Source organism: Neoarius graeffei, chromosome 13, assembly GCF_027579695.1.
Source record: "Neoarius graeffei isolate fNeoGra1 chromosome 13, fNeoGra1.pri, whole genome shotgun sequence".
NCBI lineage: Eukaryota > Metazoa > Chordata > Actinopteri > Siluriformes > Ariidae > Neoarius > Neoarius graeffei.
Genome location: NC_083581.1, coordinates 67,956,776 through 67,980,644, shown reverse-complemented (window position 1 = coordinate 67,980,644; position 23,869 = coordinate 67,956,776). Strand labels below are relative to the sequence as shown.

Below are 23,869 nucleotides of genomic sequence, written 5' to 3'. Positions count from 1 at the left end.
TTTAAATATGCTGGGTTTTGTTTTTTTGGCTCTCCTGCACCAGTCAGCACTCGGGTTTATTCAGACACTTTGAGAGGCAGAGGAACAAGGAAAATATTGTACACATTAGACAACCACTTTCTAAAGGGATTAGACTGAAAATGCACCATTTTTTTTTTTTTTTAAGTGTTTACTGACGATTCACCTAAAAATCCATCATCCAGCGGAGTCTACACAACTGCCACTGCCAGGAAACAACTCCTGACTGCATTGCTGCTAATATTATTTCACATTCACTGGATATGAGCAATCGCACGCTCTGATTGGCTACTTCAATACTAAATACTAGGATACATCAGCTCATATACCTTGGGTAGAGAAAAACAAAAAGGACAAAAAAAAAAAACCAAAAAAAAAAAAAAAAAACATTTTTGCTGAACCAACCGAGGACGAAATAAAAACTCTACTTGAAAACAAAACCCCAAAAAAAACACACACCAAAAAATATATGTTAAAAGTATTTGATGGTAAGAACATCTTTTTTATTTTCCAAGAATTATCATTGCATTTTTCACAAACTGCTGCTGTCATTTGGCCGGTTTGTTTACATTCGAAGCGGAAATTATTCTCTCGGACATTTTGTATAAAAAAAAGTTTTTATTTATCGAATTTGCAAAAAATAAATATGCTCCGTTTATTGAAATACACTGAATGTTGATAGAATAAAACAGTTATTCTACTCAATCTCGTTGTACACGGCTTATAGCCAATTCAGCGCTATGTGCCTCGTCGGCTATCAGCTCATGTACGGCTCGATTTTGTGGCATAACTTAAATATGCTGTCTTTTTTTTTTTTTCCAGACTATTGGTTCTGGACGATCATCATTTATTGTGACATTAGGGGTGTTTACACGGCACATATTTGCATCGATGCTGCACCGATGTATTTTGTTGCGATATATCTTACACCGGTGTAAATTTTGTGCAGCGTTCACACGTCACAAACCTGCTTACTAGAGAGAAGCGTGTTAGCACCGGTGCAGCCCCACTTGCGTTCACACGGCAGTTTTTGCGACCGTGCTATACGATAGTAATAATGCGGAAATGAAATATGCGCATGCGTGAAAATGTACTTCCTTTTCCCGGTTGTCATGGCATCACCAAGCGCCGGGAAAGCAATGTGGATGAAGACACCAGTGTTGCCAGATACTGCTGACGTTTTCCAGCCCAAAATATGTTCAAATCCGCCAAAATGCACTTAAAACCGCCCAATCTGGCAACACTGGAAGACACGCAGTTCTGTTGTTGTTGATATTCACCATTTTGGAAGCGCAAAATACCAGGATGCAAATTATGCAATGCCCGTATGTAATCAACTCTCTTCACGCGTAGCGAGTCTACCCCTGTAGCGTTCAGACGTCCCATTTTATATAGGTGCTGCCCCGCAAACTAGCATTTACTCCGGAGTAAATTTCTTAAACCACCTCCCGAGCAGGGTTAGATTTGCACCGGTTTAAGCAGCTTTCAGGGGCGACACCGGTATAACTTTGTACCGTGTGAACGCTCTACCGGGGCAGCCCCGGTGCTACACCGGAGTAAAAGTTGCCGTGTGAACACCCCTTATAAAGCCTAGAATCGACTACTGGGATTTGGGTTGGCTAGAAATAACTCTCCACTACATAATGAAGGAAACTACTCCTAAACACCAAGACAAACCTGATGAGATGAAAAAACACTAAAATCTTCAACGGACAAGGAAGATGGTCTGTCATGACCAAACTAATAAATCCACAACAGGACGTATGCAAAATAATAATTAAACAAAAGACAAGGAAAAATCTAATTAATTTCAATTGTCTCAACCTCAGCAGGAGTAAACTTGTGCATGGTAATTAATGAAGCAAACCAAAAGGTAATTAATGCATCGTTGAGTGAGCAGCTACAACAGAAGGTGATGAGAGGTGATGGCCTCTTGAACTGCACAGATGTTGTACCTTTTTAGGAGAGAAGACACCCAGGGTTCCACCGTCCTCCCGAATTGCAACGCCCATCTCTGCTAACAGGGCCTCTCTGAGGAGGGACAAAAACATCTAATAAATACGCAGCAGGCGAAAATATTTTACAAATTCAGCCTGAGCCAAAAAATTGTGAACATAAGTGTATAATGACTTCTGATAGACTGAAACAAGCAACAACTGCCATGTTAAAAGCCTTAATAAGTATCAGAAATTGTCAATATGTAGAGAATAAAAACACAACAGGATATGCCGCTATAGGAAAATAACTAATGAGAGGATGGTGTGTTGCTATAATGATTACCACTGCGAAATTGCGAAATTGATTATTTTCCAACAACAGCACATCCCAAAGTCTTTTATTCCTCTTCTACCACAGCAATTTGCCAACACTAACTATTTTTATTTATTAAAAGAATGAGACATCATACTTTACACTACCGTTCAAAAGTTTGGGGTCACCCAGACAATTTTGTGTTTTCCATGAAAAGTCACACTTTTATTTACCACCATAAGTTGTAAAATGAATAGAAAATATAGTCAAAACATTTTTCTGGCCATTTTGAGCATTTAATCGACCCCACAAATGTGACGCTCCAGAAACTCAGGTGGGGTTTACATTAGACCGTATCAGCGGATCATCAGATTAACGTTTTTAAAACAATTAGTGTGCACACAGCAACGCCAATACACGATTCGCGTGCACATAGCAACGCCAATACACGGATACGCTCGGCTCCGCGGGCATCCTGCGCTCCAAATCACTCTGCCCTGAACAGCGAGTGCCCTCTGGAGGGTGTGCACTCCGGCCCTGCGCAGCTCACAGAGCGCGCGAGTGGAGCGCACGAGCAGTGATTTGGGACTGAGCCGCTGTGTGTGTGATCTCAGTGCATATTGGGCATGCGCGTCACTTACCACTTGCAAGTGGAAGGATGGCAAGCCTAAAGACAATCATAACTACACAATGGGCAGTATTTGCATCAGTATTTGCAGTATTTTCATACTTTTATACTCTTTAATGAAAGGTGATACAAGGCGGAAGTCCGCGCCGTTTTTCAGCAGTCGCGTCACATGACCAACGCCAGCGAATCAGGAAGGTGGATGTCACAGTGACGTTGTCCAATGACGACACCAGCTAGAGCTCAGCACAGCGTATCCGCGCATTCTCAATGTTTACACAGCACCGGATCAGACACGATCTGGATTGAATACGTGGACCCTGGCGGATTCCCGTTTCCCGACGTTTCCAGGCGTTTTAATGTAAACGGACAGTGCATCCGCGAAGAAAACGAGACAGATACGGTCTAATGTAAACTTGGCCTCAATCTGCTCAAAGGAAGGTCAGTTTTATAGCTTCTCTAAAGAGCTCAACTGTTTTCAGCTGTGCTAACATGATTGTACAAGGGTTTTCTAATCATCCATTAGCCTTCTGAGGCAATGAGCAAACACATTGTACCATTAGAACACTGGAGTGAGAGTTGCTGGAAATGGGCCTCTATACACCTATGGAGATATTGCACCAAAAACCAGACATCTGCAGCTAGAATAGTCATTTAGCACATTAGCAATGTATAGAGTGGATTTCTGATTAGTTTAAAGTGATCTTCATTGAAAAGAACAGTGCTTTTCTTTCAAAAATAAGGACATTTCAAAGTGACCCCAAACTTTTGAACGGTAGTGTATATCCATTTAGAATTAATGTTGTGAAACATCTGCAAATGTTTCAGTTTCGTTCCTGTTATCACTTATGTTATAGCGACTATAAACAATTCACCAGCATTTGTCTTTTTTCATCATTAAAAAAAAAAAAAAAGCACACTTGTCATATTACCGAGAAACCACAAAGCACAAACCACCTTACATCCTGAAGAATTTTCTATTTCAGAAAACTTCAAGGAACATCTTTATCTCTAACTGGTACGAAGTGCTCGAGACGCGTTCCATAAACAGGAAATAAACATCTCACCACCTCAAAGCCATGAGGCACGTCAACACAAAATGAGTCCGATTGGTCAAAAGATGGAAAGTAGTTTTACTGGATATTTTAAATCTACAGTTAATTATCTTTTAAATAATTCTAAACTTGGTGCCAATCCAGAGAAATTAGCAAAAATCTTTAAACAGTTCTGTTCAAAACAGCTGATTTGAGAGCCTGTTCCTTTAAAATGATAATGAGCCACTGCTCACCCCACCCCCTTCTTCTGCCACCCAATCAGGTATCACTTTCCTCATGAATATTCTCTCTTAATGGCACTTCTCAGTCCATGATTGGAGATGGCTTTATGAAAGGGCAGTAATTCTAATGAGCTCCCCTTGTGACACAGACCGGGGACCAGAATCTGAACGGCTGGGGAAAGCACGCGTTTTCTGAAATAAGAACCGAGTTTGTGGCAGGAAGGCACTCGTGCCTCTTTTCCACCAAATCAGTTCCAGGGCTGGTTCGGGGCCGGTGCTGGTGCTGGTTCACAACTCGTTCAACTTGCGAGCCAGCTGAGAACCAGTTTGCTTTTCCATAGCTCGCAGTGCTAAGGGAAGCTACGTCATTATGTCGTTGTATACGTCATTACGTCGCTGTATACGTCAGTTGCGTCGCTACATTTGCATAAACCTTGGCGCGAATATCGAAGCAAAAACAACACGGAAGAAGCAGCAGCAACAACAATAATAATAATGGATGACCTCGCGTTTGTACAGCTGCGGCTTCTCGTCGCTTAAAAATGGCGATCTTCCGCGGTCTTGCTATTGTTGTTGGTCTTAACAACTCCGCCCCCCCGCTGACGTAAGCGGTTCTTTCCTCTGGCCCAGCAGAGAGCTGGTGCTAGCCTGGAACCGGTTTTTCTGGCCCCAGAGCCAGTTCTTTTGTCAGTGGAAACAGAAAACCCGGTTCCAAACTAAGCACTGGCCCCGAACCAGCCCTGGAACTGCTTTGGTGGAAAAGGGGCATGATACGCTCTCCTGATACCCAAATGTATGTGGACAAGCTTATGTTAGGAGTTTTTCATATATCCCCTTTAAATGCGTTTCATTAGGGACTAGGGAGGAAACTTCCTCTCGTTTAACCCCTTAAACTCCCAGGACCTCTCCATCCCATAATTACACACCTCTCCTATTAATCTCACTACATTCACTGAATAACTCACAGGAGTTAATGTTAACTTTACTAACGCTTTAAAATCAATATCTGAATAGCAAGCTGGTACTTTAAGGGGTTTCAAGATGCGCACTTCACAAGGGCTAAGAGTGAGGTGAGCGAAAGAAAAAGAAAGGAGGCAAGCGAGAGAGAAAAAAAAACCGGCAAGTGAAAGAAAAAGGCAAGCGAATGGAAAAAAGGGTGAGTGAACGAAAGAAAGAGGCAAGCGAATGAAAGAAATGAAAATGAGAAAGAAAAGAAAGGCGAGTGAACAAAAAAGAAATGAAAGAAAAAGAAAGAAAAGAAAGGCAAGTGAACGAAAGAAAAGGTGAGTGAATAAGAGGCAAGCGAACAAAAGAAAGAAAAGAAAGGCGAGTGAACGAATGAAAGAAAGAAAGGAAAGGTGAGTGAATGAAACAGGCAAAAAAGGAGGCAAGTGAAAGAAGAAAGGAAGCAAGCGAAAGAAAGAAAAACAGGCGAGTGAAAGAAAAAGGCCAGCGAAAGAAAGAAAAGAAAGGCAAGTGAAGAGAGAGAAAGAAAAAGAAAGAAAGGCGAGTGAAAGAGAGGTGAGCGAAAGAAAGAAAAAGGAAGCAAGCGAATGAAAGGAGAGGCAAGCAAAAGAAAGAGAAAGAAAGATGGTGAGTGAAAAAGAAAGAAGCGAGTGAAAGAAAGAGGCAAGCAAGAGAAAAGGTGAGCAAACAAGTAAGGAAGCAAGCAAAAGAAAGACAGAAAAGGTGAGTGAATGAAAAAGAAAGAAAAGTCAAAAAAGAAAGAGGCAAGCGAAAGAAAAAAGGTGAAAAAAAGAGGCAAATGAAAGTAGTGAGCGAAAAAGAAAGGAAGCAAGCGAAAGAAAGTAAGCAAGTAAAAGAAAAAGGAAAGGTGAGCAAATGAAAGAGGCAAGTGAAAGAAAGAAAGAAAGAAAGAAAGAAAGAAAGAAAGAAAGAAAGAAAGAAAGAAAGAAAGAAAGGTGAGTGAATGAAACAGGCAAAAAAGAAAGGGGGCAAGTGAAAGAGAAAAGGAAGCAAGCAAAAGAAAGAAAAACAGGCGAGTGAAAGAAAAAGGCCAGCAAAAGAAAGAAAAAGAAATGAAAGGCAAGTGAATGAAAAAGAAAAAGGAAGAAAGAAAGGCAAGTGAATGAAAGGAGGTGAAAAAGAAAGGAAGCAAGTGAAAAGGTGAGTGAAAGAAAGAAAAAGGAAGCAAGCGAAAGAGAGGCAAGCAAAAGAAAGAGAAAGGTGGTGAGTGAAAAAGAAAGAAGCGAGCGAAAGAAAGAGGCAAGCAAGAGAAAAGGTGAGCAAACAAGGGAGCAAGCGAAAGAAAGACAGAAAAGGTGCGTGAATGAAAAAGAAATGCAAGTGAATGAAAGAGGCGAAAAAGAAAGGAGGCAAGCAAAAGAAAGAAAGACAGAAAAGGCAAGTGAACGAAAGAGGCGAAAAAGAAAGGAGGCAAATAAAAGTGAGCACAAAAAGAAAGGAAGCAAGCAAGCAAAAGAAAGAAAAGGTGAGCAAATGAAAGAGGCAAGTGAAAGAAAGAAAGAAAGAAAGAAAGAAAGAAAGAAAGAAAGAAAGAAAGAAAGAAAGAAAGAAAGAAAGAAAGAAAGAAAGGCGAGTGAATGAAACAGGCAAAAAAGAAAGGAGGCAAGTGAAAGAGAAAAGGAAGCAAGCAAAAGAAAGAAAAACAGGCAAGTGAAAGAAAAAGGCCAGCAAAAGAAAGAAAAAGAAATGAAAGGCAAGTGAATGAAAAAGAGAAAGAAAGAAAAAGGCAAGTGAATGAAAGAGATGAAAAAAAAGGAGGCAAGCGAAAGAAAGACAGAAAAGGCGAGTGAACAAAAGAAAGAGGCGAAAAAGAAAGGAGGCAAATGAAAGAAGTGAGCGAAAAAAAAGGAAGCAAGCAAAAGAGAAAAGAAAGGTGAGCAAATGAAAGATGAGTTAATGAAAGAGACAAGTGAATGAAAGAAAGAAAGTTGAGTGAATGAACGAGGTGAGCAAAAAAAAAAAAAGAGGCGCACGAAAGAAAGAACCTGCAACGTCCTTTCGAAGACCACACTGAGATAGAACATCTTAACATCTACGTAGATCACCACAGGACGCTACTCTGGACATTCGCAGTGTTTCCCGTCAGTTGCACCTTCACTGACCTCTCCATCCGGATCGCCTCCGTCTTCCTCAGCTTCTCCTCCCACGTCTCATTGAGCTCTGCTATGATCTTCTCAGACTCCTGCAGGGGGAGACAGGCATGCTCTTACAATGTCAGCCATTACGGGTAAGAACAGAAACAACGGCCTTCATTGTAATGGATTTGAATGTAAATATACACTACGGAATACTGTAGTGACCACTAGCACAAAAAATGCGAGTGGTTTTTGTGGAATGTGCTTTTTTAACATCGGTGTTCATTTTTGACACAGATTCAGACAGCAGATTCAGAACACACCCTGCCATGTTAAATGATTAAACCATATTGATTCGTAGAGGATCCACTGAACTCGTCCAACCCAACGACAAAGGGACGGTAATATTAAAAGCCGCTCAGATGAAATTCTTGTATAACTTGTTTAAAATCTGGATAAATTTTAAGAAGTGCGTTTAGTTTGGCTGTTATGACGGCTTAAAAAAAAAAAAAGTGCAGATGGACGACTTCTCTTATTTTATTCAAAATCCGATCACCAAGCTGCTGCAGTGGTGCACACTTTACCCTTTGTAACTGACCGCTACACTGTTTGAGGGCGAGAGTGCTATAATATAAACCTTACTCCGATAAGGACTGGAAAAACAGAGCAGGACTAAAGTAACGGCGTATTCTCAGGATTATTTATCTCTGCTTATTGTCCTGAGTCGAGAGGAAGAAACGACCATCTGGCTTAAAACAGAGGAAGTTTACAGTCTAAGCCCCCCCTTCAAAATCCTTCCTAAAGGGTTAACACCCATGCCATCTGTTGTTCTCGAAAGCAGCACTTGTTTTCCTTTTAATTTTCAACAGTGCTGCGTGCAAAATGCTGACTGTTTAGACAGTTTGATTAAAACATTTATCATCAGGATCTCCAGATCATTAAAAAAAAAAAAAAAGTACAATATCGTACTAGAAAACTATTACAAGTATAATAGAGATCCAAAATGTCAATCATTGCTTCATGAATTTTTTTTTTTATGCCTCACTGATGTAAAATCACTCATATTTACGATCAGCGTACGACATAAATAATAATAATAATAATCTTGACTCATTTCTCATATCCTTTTTAAACCTAATACCCACAAAGAACAGACTACTTCCGTCTGATGTCTGAACTGCATTGGCAGCTAACGTCACCGGATGACAAAAGTGTGGGCCATGGCTGTAACCATGGAAACTACAGCTCCAGAAGGCGAGATGCTCCGAGCTCTCAGACTGTGAGCAAGTGAATAAGAGCTAGAGAGAGGCGGAGAGAACGCATGAGGATGACGCGTGTGCATTCATTGCTAATAGGAGGAATGTGACGTGACGCGAGACATTTGCTTTGTGTTAAAAATAATAACCGTCCAACACCTGCACATTCGATTATTCACGCGTGCGCAAAACAGACGTTAATCAGAACGGTTCCTCAACAAGGACTTCCATTTCTAACGGGACTGTTAGAGCAACACAAATCGAGGATAAAATCCGTCAGACCTTTCTAATGTTACCACTTCTGAGCAGCCGAACATTAGGAAGAACACTCATGGGCCAAGGCTATGAGCTCATGAAGCAGTCAGGTCCGGACAGGCTGTGGGATCAGGAGACGCCTGGAGCGGAGCTCACGAGTCACGTGACGTCCACTGAACTGCTCATAACCTCATTCAGTGGAAATATTCATGGTGGCGACACGGCAAACAAACCTCAGAGCCAGAAGCACTTTCAAAATCTGATTAGTGCTAAAAGGGTATTCACAGACTGAACTCTGTCCATGTTTTCCTAGATGTCTACGAGGAACAGAAACATGGCTTGGCGCGTTGGGATTTTGGCGTAAAAGACAACAGGACAGGCGTGGGAGGACAGTGGGACATGTGGTAAATATACAGTTGTGGTCAGCAGTTTACATATAGTGACTTGGATATGAATGTCATGGCAATATTTGGGCTTTCAGTCATTTCTCTGAACTGTTCTTTTTCTGTGGCAGAATGATTGTACAGCACACATCTTTAATTAAAAAAAAAACACTAGATTTTGGTGCACAAGTTAATTTTCTTTGGATTTTCTGAAATCAACACAGGGCCAAAATTATACATACAGAGTCAGAAATGTACATACGCTCACTTAGAGGTGCTGAAACTTCCAAAGTGTCTCTTATCTTGCCAAGGCCTCTTAACTTCCTGTTAGTGATCATGATTGACTACAGCTGGTAGCTTCTCTGTGCCTTCATAAAAAGGGTTTGCTTAAAGCACTCACTGGATTGACCAACACGCAGTAAAATGAGAAAGTCCGAGGAGCTCCGTGCAGATCTGAGAAACAGGATCACAGATATACACAACTCCGGAATGTCTCCTGGAGCCATTTCTAAACAACTGCAAATCCCAAGATCAGTTCAAACACTTGCATCCAAGTTATTGTGCACCAAATTCTAGTGTTTTATTAACCTCCTAAGGCCCAAGCTGTTTTTTTACATGCATTTTTTATTTCTCTTTGCTATTTGGGCTTATTAGAACCTGATTAGAATAAAAACTAAGCATCATCTTTTGATAAGATGTACTTTTAGAGAAAAAGTATGTCCACATATGTGGATTCTTGTTCCGAATTTCCATAAAATGCTGTCCACGCATGTGACCGCTAAGCCCTAGGAGGTTAAAGATGTATGCTGTACAGTCATTCTGCCACAGAAAAAGCACAGTTCAAGGAAATGACTGAAAGCCCAAATATTGCCATGACATTCATATCCAAGATGACATTCACGTCACTGTATGTAAACTTCTGACCACAGCTGTATATCACAATACCAGAAGACAATTTCACGATGCCTGATATACGGTACATCACAATCATTAAGTTTAAAATATACAGTACAAGTCAAAAGTTTGGACACACTTCCGAATTCAGTGGTTTTCTTTAATTTGTATTAATTAAAAGTCATTTCATGTCTTAAAGTGATGATGGATGTCGTTTCTCTTCACGGAGTTGAACGGTTCTTGATATAATATGGATTACTACAGTTGTGGATCAGGGCTATTTACTGTATTTTTATTATTTACTGGACTGTTTGATCTCAAGAAGGCAAGAAATTGCGCTAATTAATTAACTTTTGACGAGGCACCTGTTAATTGAAAAGCGTTCCAGGTGACGACCTCATAAAGCTGGTTAAGATAATGCTAATGGTGTACAAAGCGTCATCAAGGTAAACACTGGCCACTTTGAAGAATCTACAGGAAGAAACACTGTTCAACACTTTTTTGTTTACCACATAATTCCGTACATGTTCCATGTGTAATTTCATAGTTTTGATGTCGTCCAGGCTTTTAGTACTCGAGTCCAGGACTCCTGCCTTAATTTTAAGGACTCGTGATTTGACTTGGACTTGAACACTGATGACTCGGACTCGTGCATTAACTGCATTCGGACTCGTAAACTGGAGACGAGGACTCTGATTTTTTTTTTCTTTATTTTTTGTAAATGTGCCATAATAACTTGGCATATAATATCTACATTAATTTTTTTTATATGTGCAAGAGAATGCACATTCACCTGTTCATACGTCATGTACAGGAACAAACTAACGTTAATGGCGCTAAAATGCCTGGAGAGACGCCCCTAGGATTGTCCGCTTTGCTTATACAGACTTCTCGTGCAGTGGGGAAAAAAAAAAAAATGCACTGCTATGTGTTCCATATGTAGAAGAACTATCAATGAGACGACCTCGTACTTCAATCATCATTTGGTAAGACTCCACCCAGAGAAGGAAGTAACACGCTATATTCATTGCTCTGTTGATAGTGGGCGGGGATTGCTTGCTGAGCGATGAACTAGCTAGTGTTAACCCTCTCTCATGTTATTTGCCCTGTTGATAGTGGGTGGGGCTTGCTGAGCGATGAACAAGCTTTTTATCTGTAGCCTGTTAACTAAAATGGGGCAGTCGAGCAGGAACGTTAGTCCAACACAGTAGCAAAGACGGGTTCACATAAAGGCAGCAACAGCCACCGTCAAATAGTGCAGTTGGAGTCTTGTTCTCGGACTCGACTCGGATCAATAGTGGACTCGACTCGAAATTTTCTTTAATGACTTGGACTTGAACACTGGGGACTCGAGACTGGACTCGAACTCGAGGTTTAGTGACTCGACTACAACACTGATATTGTTCTACAATGTAGAAAAGAGTCACATTACAGAAAAACCCATCAATGAGTAGGGGTGTCCAAACTTTTGACTGGTACTGTATGTGCAAACTGAAAAAGAAAGAAAGAAAACAAGACAAGGTGGTTGAATATTATCAATAACAGCCCATCTCAAAGTGTTTTATTCTACTTCTAGAACAATTTTCCCATATTTTATTAAAGAAAGGCACGTCAGACTCTTCTCCACGAGGTACATTTAAATTATATTCATTCATAGGTTATTACAGATTTGGATGACTGTATTCCGAGTCTGAGAACTCGCTGTTACTATAGCAGAGGTGGACAGTAACGAAGTACATTTACTTGAGTACTGTACTTAAGTACACTTTGAGTATCTGTACTTTACTTGAGTATTTTTTTTGGAAACTTATGACTTTAACTTCACTACATTTGAAAGACAAAAATATCGTACTTTTCACTCCACTACATTTCTATCAATGTCCTCGTTACTCTGAAGTGGCTTTGAAAGCAGTTTTTTTTTTCTTTTCTAAAACGTGATTGTTTTTTTCCCAGGTGACACTGAGACAGCCTATCAGTAATCACTAGGGTCACGTCACATGCATAGACTGTATAAAATCAAGTTCAATGATTTCTCAGCAGCATCATTTAACACGATCATTTGATGGCAGAATGGAAGGAGGCGGTTCTTCTGGAGAACGCACGCACTCGTGGCTTTACCTACAACCAAGGGCGGCTGGTGCATAAGGGCGATTGGGCGACGCACTCCCAAAACAAAAAAAAAAAAAGGTTTTTTTTCGTTTTTTAAAACAAACTTTCACCAGTGCTGCTCGAGGCTGTTTTAATCTGTCTCTGGGTATCATTGTCCAATCAGGGTGGTCTTGTTTCTAGAGTACAGCCCCTTTTGGGGCGATTTCAGTCACGCTGAAAATCGCACAAGAGTTCACTGATAGAGTCCCATGTTAATATATTTTTTTTCTCCTGACTGACACTTCAATGCAATCTCTATGGGTTCCGGGGGGGCTTGCACTAACGTGCTTACGTCACTGCGCAGCGCGGCAAAGTTGCGTTCGATCCCATAGACATATAAACATAGACGCCGCCTTCTGCGTAGAATCATACGTCATCCTCGCCACCATATTGGATGTGGCAAAGTGGAGATTCTTCAACCGTCTCTGGTATAGCGTCTAGACAGTAGCCGAGAATAAAGATGCCTCATTCATGTGCTGCGTTTAACTGTACCAACAGGTTTACCGTCCAAACGAGATCACATGGGATTACCTTTCACAGGTGAGACTGGAAAAATACTTTTCAATACTGTTCCTTCAGTCTTCAGTTTCCCAGCTCATCTCCACTGGGTAGGTGTAGAGTTATAAGCAGTGAGAATTAGATAATACAGTGCCACACTATGATGAACGTTTTTGAACGTATGATGAATGTTTTTAACCTTTCTGAATGTGAAGGAATCAGTTATGTATTTTGTTTTGGTATGACGTTAGAACCTGGCCGAACTCAGTTTGGCGCTCATTCAGCTCACTTTATTCAAAGAGAGTAGGTCTGTGTGGTGACTCAATAAATAAAACAGTACATTTTTATTTTCACTCACTATTTCCATCATTTATCATATTCAGTCTTGTAGGTTGGTTATTTTGGCCTCAGGTTTTGGTAGCTTGCTACGGTATGCTGACTGATTAGCTTACCTGAGCTATCTATCGCGTATCTGTCGCTAGTTTGCAGTGTACAGGGTATTTCGCACACTATTTATAACCATCACATTAAAAGTTATGTGTTGTTTTGATGCCTGTTTGTTTCCCAAATATATACGTGTGTGTCTTAATGGGTGAATTAAAGGCATCGAGTTAAATATTATTGTAGAAAGGGGCTTTATGAAGAAGTTCAGTCCATTTACTTGCATTGGTTTACAGGGAAGATTTGCCACATCCAATATGGCGGACACTCTGACGTATCCCAGCAACGGGGCCACCAGCTCAATGCGGCGTCTATGTTTATATGTCTATGATTAAACCGGCTCATCCAATGCGTGAAATTCTGTGGAGTGTTCGAGTTAGCTCTACGAGGCAAAGACGAAACTGAGGGCTCCAGTCACCGTGGTGTTTTTCTGGGTTTGGTTGACTATTGACTTGCTACCTAGGTCAATTTACTTCAGTCCTGTGGACATTTATGGTCCGTGTAGACATAACGGGGGAAAATTGCTCCCCCCGAAAAAAAATTCAGGAGCCGCCACTGCCTCCAACCCATGTTTCAGTTTTCTGAAAGGAATAAAGGTTTGTTTCGTTCTAAATGTTTACTTTGTTTGCTGAAAACGAACCACATCACGGCCTACAAAAACTCGCCGTCCAACCTGCGGGAGCATTTTGAGGTATATAAACGTTTTATTCCAAGAGAAAGCTTGTAATGAAGTTGTCTGTGCTTTTAGAGCTAGCGATAACGTTGCAAACGTAGCTATACAGTCTGGTTAGTCAAATGACTTTCTATGGATTTGCCTGCCAAGTTGACATTGCCTTGTCCACGGGTAACGTTAACACACAGCTAGTTAACTTGGACACTCTTAGTTAGCATGTAAAAATGGAGATACGCTAACATGAATAACGTTAACTTATCTGAAGTGCTTTCAGAAATATGCTTGAGCATAATCTTGCCAAATAAACAGAATGTAGAAATCTTTCTTTTCTAGTAGCGTTAGCTACCCAATATGATTTCGAGTTTGAAAAGCGTTTGCTAGCATGTCAGGTGGCGCGTCACTGACTAGCTAGCTTAACGTTAAACCACCATGATGGCACAGCATGCATTCATTTTGTGAATTCACATTTCTGTCTTTGGTAGCAGCATTAGGTTTTGTAAGCGTTGTGGCAATAATACAACAATCTGTTGACAGAAAATGTACTTTTAATACTTAAGTATTTTTAAAAGCAAGTACTTCAGTACTTTAACTTAAGTAAAAATTTGACTAGATAACTTTCACTTGTATCAGAGGGACATTTGACCACTGGGATCTGTACTTTGACTTAAGTAATGAAGTTGGTACTTTGTCCACCTCTGTACTATAGAAACAATAACATTCAAACAAGCAGATCAAAATAAATCTGTGATTTATTGAATATTAGTATAAATATGGAGGTGATTATAGGAACTCACGCACCGATTATCAAGGAATAGTTTGAATTTTTCGGCCAATCACCTCGAGTGACTCAGCAAAATGGTGGCCAATCGCTTAGTCACCGCAAGTGTGGAAGAATTAAAAATTAATAAAATGCCGGTCCTAAAAGCACTAAAGATGCTACGAAGTTTGGTCTAAAACTATTCAAATGTGAGGTGATTGTGATTTATTTTATGTGACTCGGCGTAGATAAGTGACAAGTCTGCACGCATTACATTTGCATGCTGATTTTGAAGTTTGAAATAAATTTAACACAATTTTAAAAAAAAATCAAAATCACCCATGTATTTATACGAAAACAATTATTTCACTGAGCCTTCGGCTGATAATTGTTAAATAATGACAGGGTGGATTATTTTCCAATAATGGCACATCTCAGTGTTTTATTTCCCCTGATACTACAGCAATTTAACAACTCTAACGGCCGTTTTACTATCTGTTTATAGTTATATTTATTTGCTGTGGAATTTTATTTAATGTCGACAGTATTTTTAAAAAATTTAAATTAAAAAAAAAAAAACAACCCCCAGCAACTAAAATATGGAATGGTAGCTCAGTGGACATTTGACTATCCATTGAGCTAATTATCAGCTACTAATATTAAACTGGCATTACTGGGAGACATTTCAGAAAAATGTCTTGAAATCATAATTAATTAATCCCAATATCAATATTATATCATCTTGTTCAGCATTAATAGCTAACAGCGCTGGTGATGACGTACCTTGAGCCTCTCGATGGCCTCCTCTCCTCCGGGAGTGGACATGATGCGCTCCTGGATGCTGCAGACGGACTGCAGGCCTGTGGGGCTGCACAGAGAGCCGGACGACGGCGAGGCTGTGAGGGAACCCATTGGCGCTGTGGAGAGATGGCCAGGCCGTTGGTTCTCTGATGCAAGCAAGTATCTATGCTGACTGTTGTGAATATCTTTCAGGTCTGAGCCACAGAGGAGACACGAGAGGAAATGGAGGACGAGAGGAGAAAGAAAGGAGCGAAAAATGGCAGAGACAAGTGAGAAGAGAGAGTGAAAGAGAAGGGACAAAGAGGAGGAAAGACTAGTGTAAGACACACAGTACACAGTACAGGATAAAAACAAACACAATGTCTGAAGATGAGGTAGAGAAAGCAGTGGTTTTCACACCTGTCTGTTTATTTGTAATGTACTTCAAGCTGATGGGACTCATTGTGATCGGGTCCTGATAAAATGCAAGTATACTGGGTTTAATATTTTTTTTATAAAAATGTATTATTGTTATACCTATGGGCTATGAATGTCCAGTGGACAAAGGGGTGCTTTAAAAATCACCCATTAGTCTGTTTGTGGAGTATGAATCGGAGTGAAATCAACACTGTAAAATATCAGAATTATATTACAGTTATTCCACGAAATCGGGTCGTACATGAGCGGACAGCCGACGAGGCACGTAGCACCGAGTTTGCAAAAAGCCATGTACGATGAGACTGAGTGGAATAAATGTTTTATTCTATCCACATTCACTGGATTTTGAGAAACGGAGCATTTTTATTTTTTGCAAATTCAGTAAATAGAAACTTTACACAAAACGTCCGACAAAATCATTTCCGCTTAGAATGTAAACAAACCGGTGAAATGACAGAAGCAATTTGTGAAAAATGCTATAAATAATAATAATAATAATAATAATAATAATAATAATTTATTGAAAAATAAATAAAAAAAAGATACATTCTTCCCATCAAATACTTTCATTCCATATTTTGTTGCTTTTTTTTGTATATTTTAGGACTTTGTTTTCAAGTTTTTATTTCGTCCTCGGTTGGTTCAGCAACACGCTCCACCATTTTGTTTTTCGCTACTCATGGTATATGAGCTGATATCCTAGTAGTAGAGTAGCCAATCAGAGCACACGATTGCTCATATCCAGTGACTGTGGATAGAATAATAAAAGAATATAAAAATGGTACTGCTTTACAGTAAAGGTTCCCTCAACTAACATTATTTACAGGTGTTAGATTTAATAAACTATAGCATTAACAAGCCATAACCGACATTAAAGCAACAAACTAATTAACACTTGATTCTTGTTTAAATGTTCACTAAGCACACTTGCATCGACCAATTAATTCCATCCAGGACAGAGAACTTCACTCTTTCACATTTCCATGCAACATGAAAAACCTACCTCCCCCCCTTTTAACTTCAAGAAAGCGAGACTGGGGATTGGCAAAAGATTGGTTATAGCTCGTATAATGCAAGTTATAACTTGTTTTGTAGACATTCTGCAACCAAAGGAAAAAAAAATGCAACTATAAACAGTTAAAAAGTACTGTATGTGTTGTTCTTTAATTAATAACATTAATAATCATTGGCAAATTGCTGTGGTAAAAGACTAAAACATGTCAAAACATCCTGTCAAAGGAAAATTATCAACTTCACTTTACATCTTGCCGCATCACATGACCATTGATTATTTTCCTCTGGATATTTCGAGGTGTTTTATTCCTCTTACACCACAGCAATTTACCAATTACATTCTTTTTATTTAGTACAGGATGACATCATTTTATCTGTTTATAGTTGCATGTAACACTGTGCAACAATCACATTGTTTAATGTCTTACATTATCAACTGAATTTGAGTCTCCGAATATGTAAATAATGAAAATCATCGTGCTACATTTACAAATTTTGCCTGTTAACGACCTACATCATATTCCTAGCATACAGTATATTTATTTATTAATTAATGGAATAAACATTGGTTAATGTAGGTGTATTATTATCTCCCTAATTTGGTCCATTGTTAGAAATAAAATTAATATAAATAAATTACACTTTGGTGTATTAACTTTCAAGTCTATAGTCTGCTCATGTAACCTAATGCCATATTAAAAAAAAAACAAAAAAAAAACAGATACATTAGGCATACATCACCAGTCAAAAGTTTGGACACCCCTACATACATATTCACAGGTTTTTCTGTTTTGACTATTTCCTACATTGTAGAACAATAATGAAGAGATCAAAACTGTGAAATAACATCTGGAACATACACTGAGTGCAGAATTATTAGGCAAGTATGAGTATTTTGACCACAACATCCTTTTAATGCATGTTGTCCCACTCCAAGCTGTTTAGGCTTGAAAGCCTACTACCAATTAAGTATATCAGGTGCTGTGCATCTGTGTAATGAGAGGGGGTGTGGTCTAATGACATCAACACCCTATATCAGGTGTGCATAATTATTAGGCAACCTCTTTTCCTCTGGCAAAATGGGTCAGAAGAGAGATCTGACAGACTTTGAAAAGTCTAAAATTGTGAGATGTCTTGCAGACGGATGCAGCACTCTTGAAATTGCGAAGATGTTGAAACGTGATCACCAAACAATCAAGCGTTTCATTGCAAATAGTCAACAGGGTCGAAAGAAGCGTGTGGGGGGAAAAAAAAAAGGCGCAAAATAACTGCACATGATCTGCGGAAAATCAAGCGTGAAGCTAACAAGCAGCCATTAGCATCCAGTTCTGCCATATTCCAGAGTTGCAACATTCCTGGAGTGTCAAAGAGTACAAGGTGTGCAATACTGAGGGACATGGCCAAGGTAAGGAAGGCTGAAAAACGACCACCACTGAGTAAGGCACACAAGATAAAACGTCAAGACTGGGCCAAGAAATATCTTAAGACTGATTTTTCTAAGGTGCTGTGGTCTGATGAGATGAGAGTGACACTTGATGGGCCAGATGGATGGGCCTGTGGCTGGATCAGTAATGGGCACAGAGCTCCACTCCGACTCGGACGCCAGCAAGGTGGAGGTGGAGTACTGCTATGGGCTGGTATCATCAAAGACAAGCTTGTTGGACCTTTTCGAGTTGAGGATGGACTCCAACTCAACTCCCAGACCTACTGCCAGTTCCTGGAAGAAACCTTCTTCAAGCAGTGGTATAGGAAAAAGTCAGCATCTTTCAAGAAGAACATGATTTTCATGCAGGATAACGCTCCATCTCATGCGTCCAAATACTCCACTGCGTGGCTAGCCAGTAAAGGTCTGAAAGGTGAAAAAAATAATGACATGGCCCCCTTGTTCACCTGACCTAAACCCCATAGAGAACCTGTGGTCCATTATAAAACGTGAGGTCTACAAAGAGGGAAAACAGTGCACCTCTCTGAACAGCGTCTGGGAGGCCGTGGTTGCTGCTGCACACAATGTTGGTCGTGAACAGATAAAGAAATTGACAGAATCTATGGATGGAAGGCTTTTGAGTGTCCTCATGAAGAAGGGTGGCTATATTGGTCACTGATTTGTTTTTGTTTTGTATTTGAATGTCATATGTTTATTTGCAAATCTGGAGTTGTCATATCAGTGTACCTGGTGAAAATAAATAAGTGAAATGGCTACATATTTGGTTTTTATTAAGTTGCCTAATAATTCTGCACAGTGAAAGTTACCTGAACACATACATATTCTCCTAAAATGGCCAAAACTAAACGCCCCACTCTAACTTCCATACATATTCAGCTTTGATATTTATGAGTCTTTTTGGTTGATTGAGAACATAGTTGTTGTTCAATAATAAAACTAATCCTCAAAAATACAACTTGCCTAATAATTCTGCACTCAGTGTATATGGAATTAAGCAATAAACAAAAAACGTGTTTACAAAAACAGGTTTCATATATTTTAGCTCCTTCAAAATACCCAGCATTTACCTTGACGCTTTACACACTATTGGCATTATGTTAACCAGCTTCATAAGGGAGTCACCTGGAATGCTTTTCAATTAACAGATGCCTCGTCAAAAGCTAATTAGTGTAATTTCTTGCCTTCTTAATATGTTTGAAATCAAACAGTAAATAGTAAATAATAAAAATACAGTAAATAGCCCTATTCCGTCCACAACTGTAGTAACCCATACAGGTTTATGTCAAGAGCCGCTCAACTAAGTAAAGAGAAACGACATCATTACTTTAAGACATGACGTGACTTTTAATTAATATAAATAAAGAAAATCATAAGTTGTGTCCAAACTTTTCACTGGTACTATAAATATGGACCTGGAAATCAAATGAGCACAAAGATTACTGTGCTAAATAATAATTATTATTTTTTTTATTTTTTTAAATGGCTTTGTGAGGTTGAACTGGAGATTAGCCAAGCTCGCTCGTTCTCTGCAATCAAACCACATTGAGAAGGTAAACACACCGGGGCATAATTGATTCATTTCGAACTGATGATTTGAACCTGTGTGAAAACCACTTTTACTGCAGAAGAGGAGAGAGGCATGAAGTGAGAAGAGCAGCACAGACGCCAGAGACTGAGAGAGAAAAGGAAGGGGAAGGGGGTTCTGTGAAAATACATGCTGCGCGTCCAAAACTGAGACACAGTGGGCTTTTTAGAACTCGCACACATCCACGCGTCATTCAGAATGTCATCACGCTCTTCGTGCTGGAGAGCAGAGCCACAGAGCTCCACAAAAATGGTCATGGGAGCATCTGAGGTGACTGAGAATGGGCTGCTGAAACCTCTCCCTGGGGGGCTGGAGAGAGATTTCAGCCGCCTTTTCATTCTATTCAGCGCCTGGGTGATAAATGGATCTCTCCTGAAACTTCCAGGGTGCTGTAGATGCAGAGTGTTACATTTCTGCTCCATGCACAGGATTCATGCATACGCTATGGGGTTTTAAAACATTTTTAAAGCTGGAGCAACTGAATGCACACGCCGCTTAGGGGAAGTCAAGAATTCCCAGACAGATGGGGAAAAAAAAAAAAAAAGCACAAATTTGTTTGCCTTTTCACTCTTGTAGATTTTTTCGAAAGAGGAGCGTGTGTGTGTGTGTGTGTGTGTGTGTGTGTGTGTGTATGTGTGTGTGTGTGAGAGAGAGAGAGTGAGGAAACAGGACCAGGACAAGCAGAGAGTGTAGATGGAACCAGTGGGACAAGTGGAAGTGATAAATGTCTAAATGCTATAATGGTTATAAATCTAGAGCAACAGGACACTGTACAGCAACTCACTAAAATCCACCCCTACTTTTGTGTACAAAAAAAAAAAAGCACCTTTTTTCCTGTAGTGCACAGAGTGAATACTGTCACCTGTAATGGATAGTTATGCGACAACAAAAACACTTTACTTGCAAGAAGAGAGAAATGCAATAAGGAGGAAAATAAGGTCATCGCTAAATGGGACACTAAAGGAATAATTTTCCCAGAATACAATTTCCACAACTTTCCCTTTACAGCAAATGTGTTAAATTAGCCAGGATACAGTACTGTGCAAAAGTCTTAGCCCCATGTAAAGAAATGCTGTAGACCAAAAATGGCTTTAAAAAAAAAACCACAATGAAATGTTTTAACGGTTAAAATAAATAAATAAATAAACCCGCACTATAAACAGCAGTAAGCCATAATAAATGAAACAGTAAATATTTGGTGTGAGACGACCCTTTGATAGATAGATAGATAGATAGATAGATAGATAGATAGATAGATAGATAGATAGATAGATAGATAGATAGATAGATAGATAAAGTATGCTGATGACAGATAGATAGATGTTAGTATGTTGATCGATTGATAGATAGATGTTAGTATGTTGATCGATTGATAGATAGATGTTAGTATGTTGACAGACAGACAGACAGACAGACAGACAGACAGACAGATGTTAGTATGTAGATAGATAGATAGATAGATAGATAGATAGATAGATAGATAGATAGATAGATAGATAGATAGATAGATGTTAGTATGTTGACAGACAGACAGACAGACAGACAGATAGATAGATGTTAGTATGTTGATGACAGATAGATAGATAGATAGATAGATAGATAGATAGATAGATAGATAGATAGATAGATAGATAGATAGATAGATAGATAGATGTTAGTATGTTGACAGATAGATAGATAGATAGATAGATAGATAGATAGATAGATAGATAGATAGATAGATAGATAGATGTTAGTATGTTGACAGACAGACAGACAGACAGACAGACAGATGTTAGTATGTTGATGACAGATAGATAGATAGATAGATAGATAGATAGATAGATAGATAGATAGAGTAGTATGTTGATGATAGATAGATAGATAGATAGATAGATAGATAGATAGATAGATAGATAGATAGATAGATAGATAGATAGATAGATAGATGTTAGTATGTTGATCGATCGATAGATAGATGTTAGTATGTTGATGATAGATAGATAGATAGATAGATAGATAGATAGATAGATAGATAGATAGATAGATACAGTGGTGCTTGAAAGTTTGTGAACCCTTTAGAATTTTCTATATTTCTGCATAAATATGACCTAAAACATCATCAGATTTTCACACAAGTCCTAAAAGTAGATAAAGAGAACACAGTTAAACAAATGAGACAAAAATATTATACTTGGTCATTTATTTATTCAGGAAAATGATCCAATATTACATATCTGTGAGTGGCAAAAGTATGTGAACCTCTAGGATTAGCAGTTAATTTGAAGGTGAAATTAGAGTCAGGTGTTTTCAATCAATGGGATGACAATCAAGTGTGAGTGGGCACCCTGTTTTATTTAAAGAACAGGGATCTATCAAAGTCTGATCTTCACAACACATGTTTGTGGAAGTGTATCATGGAATGAACAAAGGAGATTTCTGAGGACCTCAGAAAAAACGTTGTTGATGCTCATCAGGCTGGAAAAGGTTACTAAACCATCTCTAAAGAGTTTGGACTCCACCAATCCACAGTCAGACAGATTGTGTACAAATGGAGGAAATTCAAGACCATTGTTACCCTCCCCAGGAGTGGTCGACCAACAAAGATCACTCCAAGAGCAAGGCGTGTAATAGTCAGCGAGGTCACAAAGGACCCCAGGGTAACTTCTAAGCAACTGAAGGCCTCTCTCACATTGGCTAATGTTAATGTTCATGAGTCCACCATCAGGAGAACACTGAACAACAATGGTGTGCATGGCAGGGTTGCAAGGAGAAAGCCACTACTCACCAAAAAGAACATTGCTGATCATCTGCAGTTTGCTAAAGATCATGTGGACAAGCCAGAAGGCTATTGGAAAAATGTTTTGTGGACGGATAAGACCAAAATAGAACTTTTTGGTTTAAATGAGAAACGTTATGTTTGGAGAAAGGAAAACACTGCCTTCCAGCATAAGAACCTTATCCCATCTGTGAAACATGGTGGTAGTAGTCTCATGGTTTGGGCCTGTTTTGCTGCATCTGGGCCAGGACGGCTTGCCATCATTGATGGAACAATGAATTCTGAATTATACCAGTGAATTCTAAAGGAAAATGTCAGGACATCTGTCCATGAATTGAATCTCAAGAGAAGGTGGGTCATGCAGCAAGACAACGACCCTAAGCACACAAGTTGTTCTACCAAAAAATGGTTAAAGAAGAATAAAGTTAATGTTTTGGAATGGCCAAGTCAAAGTCCTGACCTTAATCCAATCGAAATGTTGTGGAAGGACCTGAAGTGAGCAGTTCATGTGAGGAAACCCACCAACATCCCAGAGTTGAAGCTGTTCTGTATGGAGGAATGGGCTAAGATTCCTCCAAGCCGGTGTGCAGGACTGATCAACAGTTACCGGAAACGTTTAGTTGCAGTTATTGCTGCACAAGGGGGTCACACCAGATACTGAAAGCAAAGGTTCACATACTTTTGCCACTCACAGATATGTAATATTGGATCATTTACCTCAATAAATAAATGAGCAAGTATAATATTTTTGTCTCATTTGTTTAACTGGGTTCTCTTTATCTACTTTTAGGACTTGTGTGAAAATCTGGTGATGTTTTAGGTCATATTTCTGTAGAAATATAGAAAATTCTAAAGGGTTCACAAACTTTCAAGCACCACTGTAGATAGATAGATAGATAGATAGATAGATAGATAGATAGATAGATGTTAGTATGTTGATGACAGACAGACAGACAGATAGATAGATGTTAGTATGTTGATAGATAGATTTATCAACACCTTAACGATCTTTTGGCCGTTACAAAAGTAGAAAAGACTTTCAATGCATAAATTGTGAATCAATAATTATTCAAACGTCCACTGGGGGGGGGGGTGTGTGTGTGTGTGATTCCTAATTACTTATCGTATCAGATCACGTGACACCGTTCCACAATTATCAACACCGTTCCACAATTATCGACATCCAGATATTTATTTTAAAAATAAATAAATAAATAGGTATGTGGTATTAAGTTAACAGAACAGTTTTTATTTGAAATTTGTTTTACACAGACTTATCTTTAGTACAAAATATATAAATATATCGATGTCTGC

At 39.2% G+C, this 23,869-nt stretch overlaps 1 protein-coding gene across 6 annotated transcripts in view; it reads right to left on the bottom strand.

Annotated features, from left to right (window-relative positions):
- Positions 1–23,869, bottom strand: part of kif1b (kinesin family member 1B) — a 286,078-nt gene that overhangs the window by 149,626 nt on the left and 112,583 nt on the right. For 4 of the 6 annotated variants that reach the window (XM_060938399.1, XM_060938400.1, XM_060938401.1 and 1 more), the window contains 3 exons: positions 15,320–15,453; positions 7,259–7,338; positions 1,974–2,049 (listed from right to left, as the gene is read on the bottom strand). In XM_060938399.1, the coding sequence (XP_060794382.1) occupies positions 1,974–2,049; positions 7,259–7,338; positions 15,320–15,453 (290 nt within the window). Of the gene's footprint in view, positions 1–1,973; positions 2,050–7,258; positions 7,339–15,319; positions 15,532–23,869 lie in introns of all 6 variants that reach the window. The other 2 variants (XM_060938398.1, XM_060938404.1) reach the window with 1 other exon arrangement.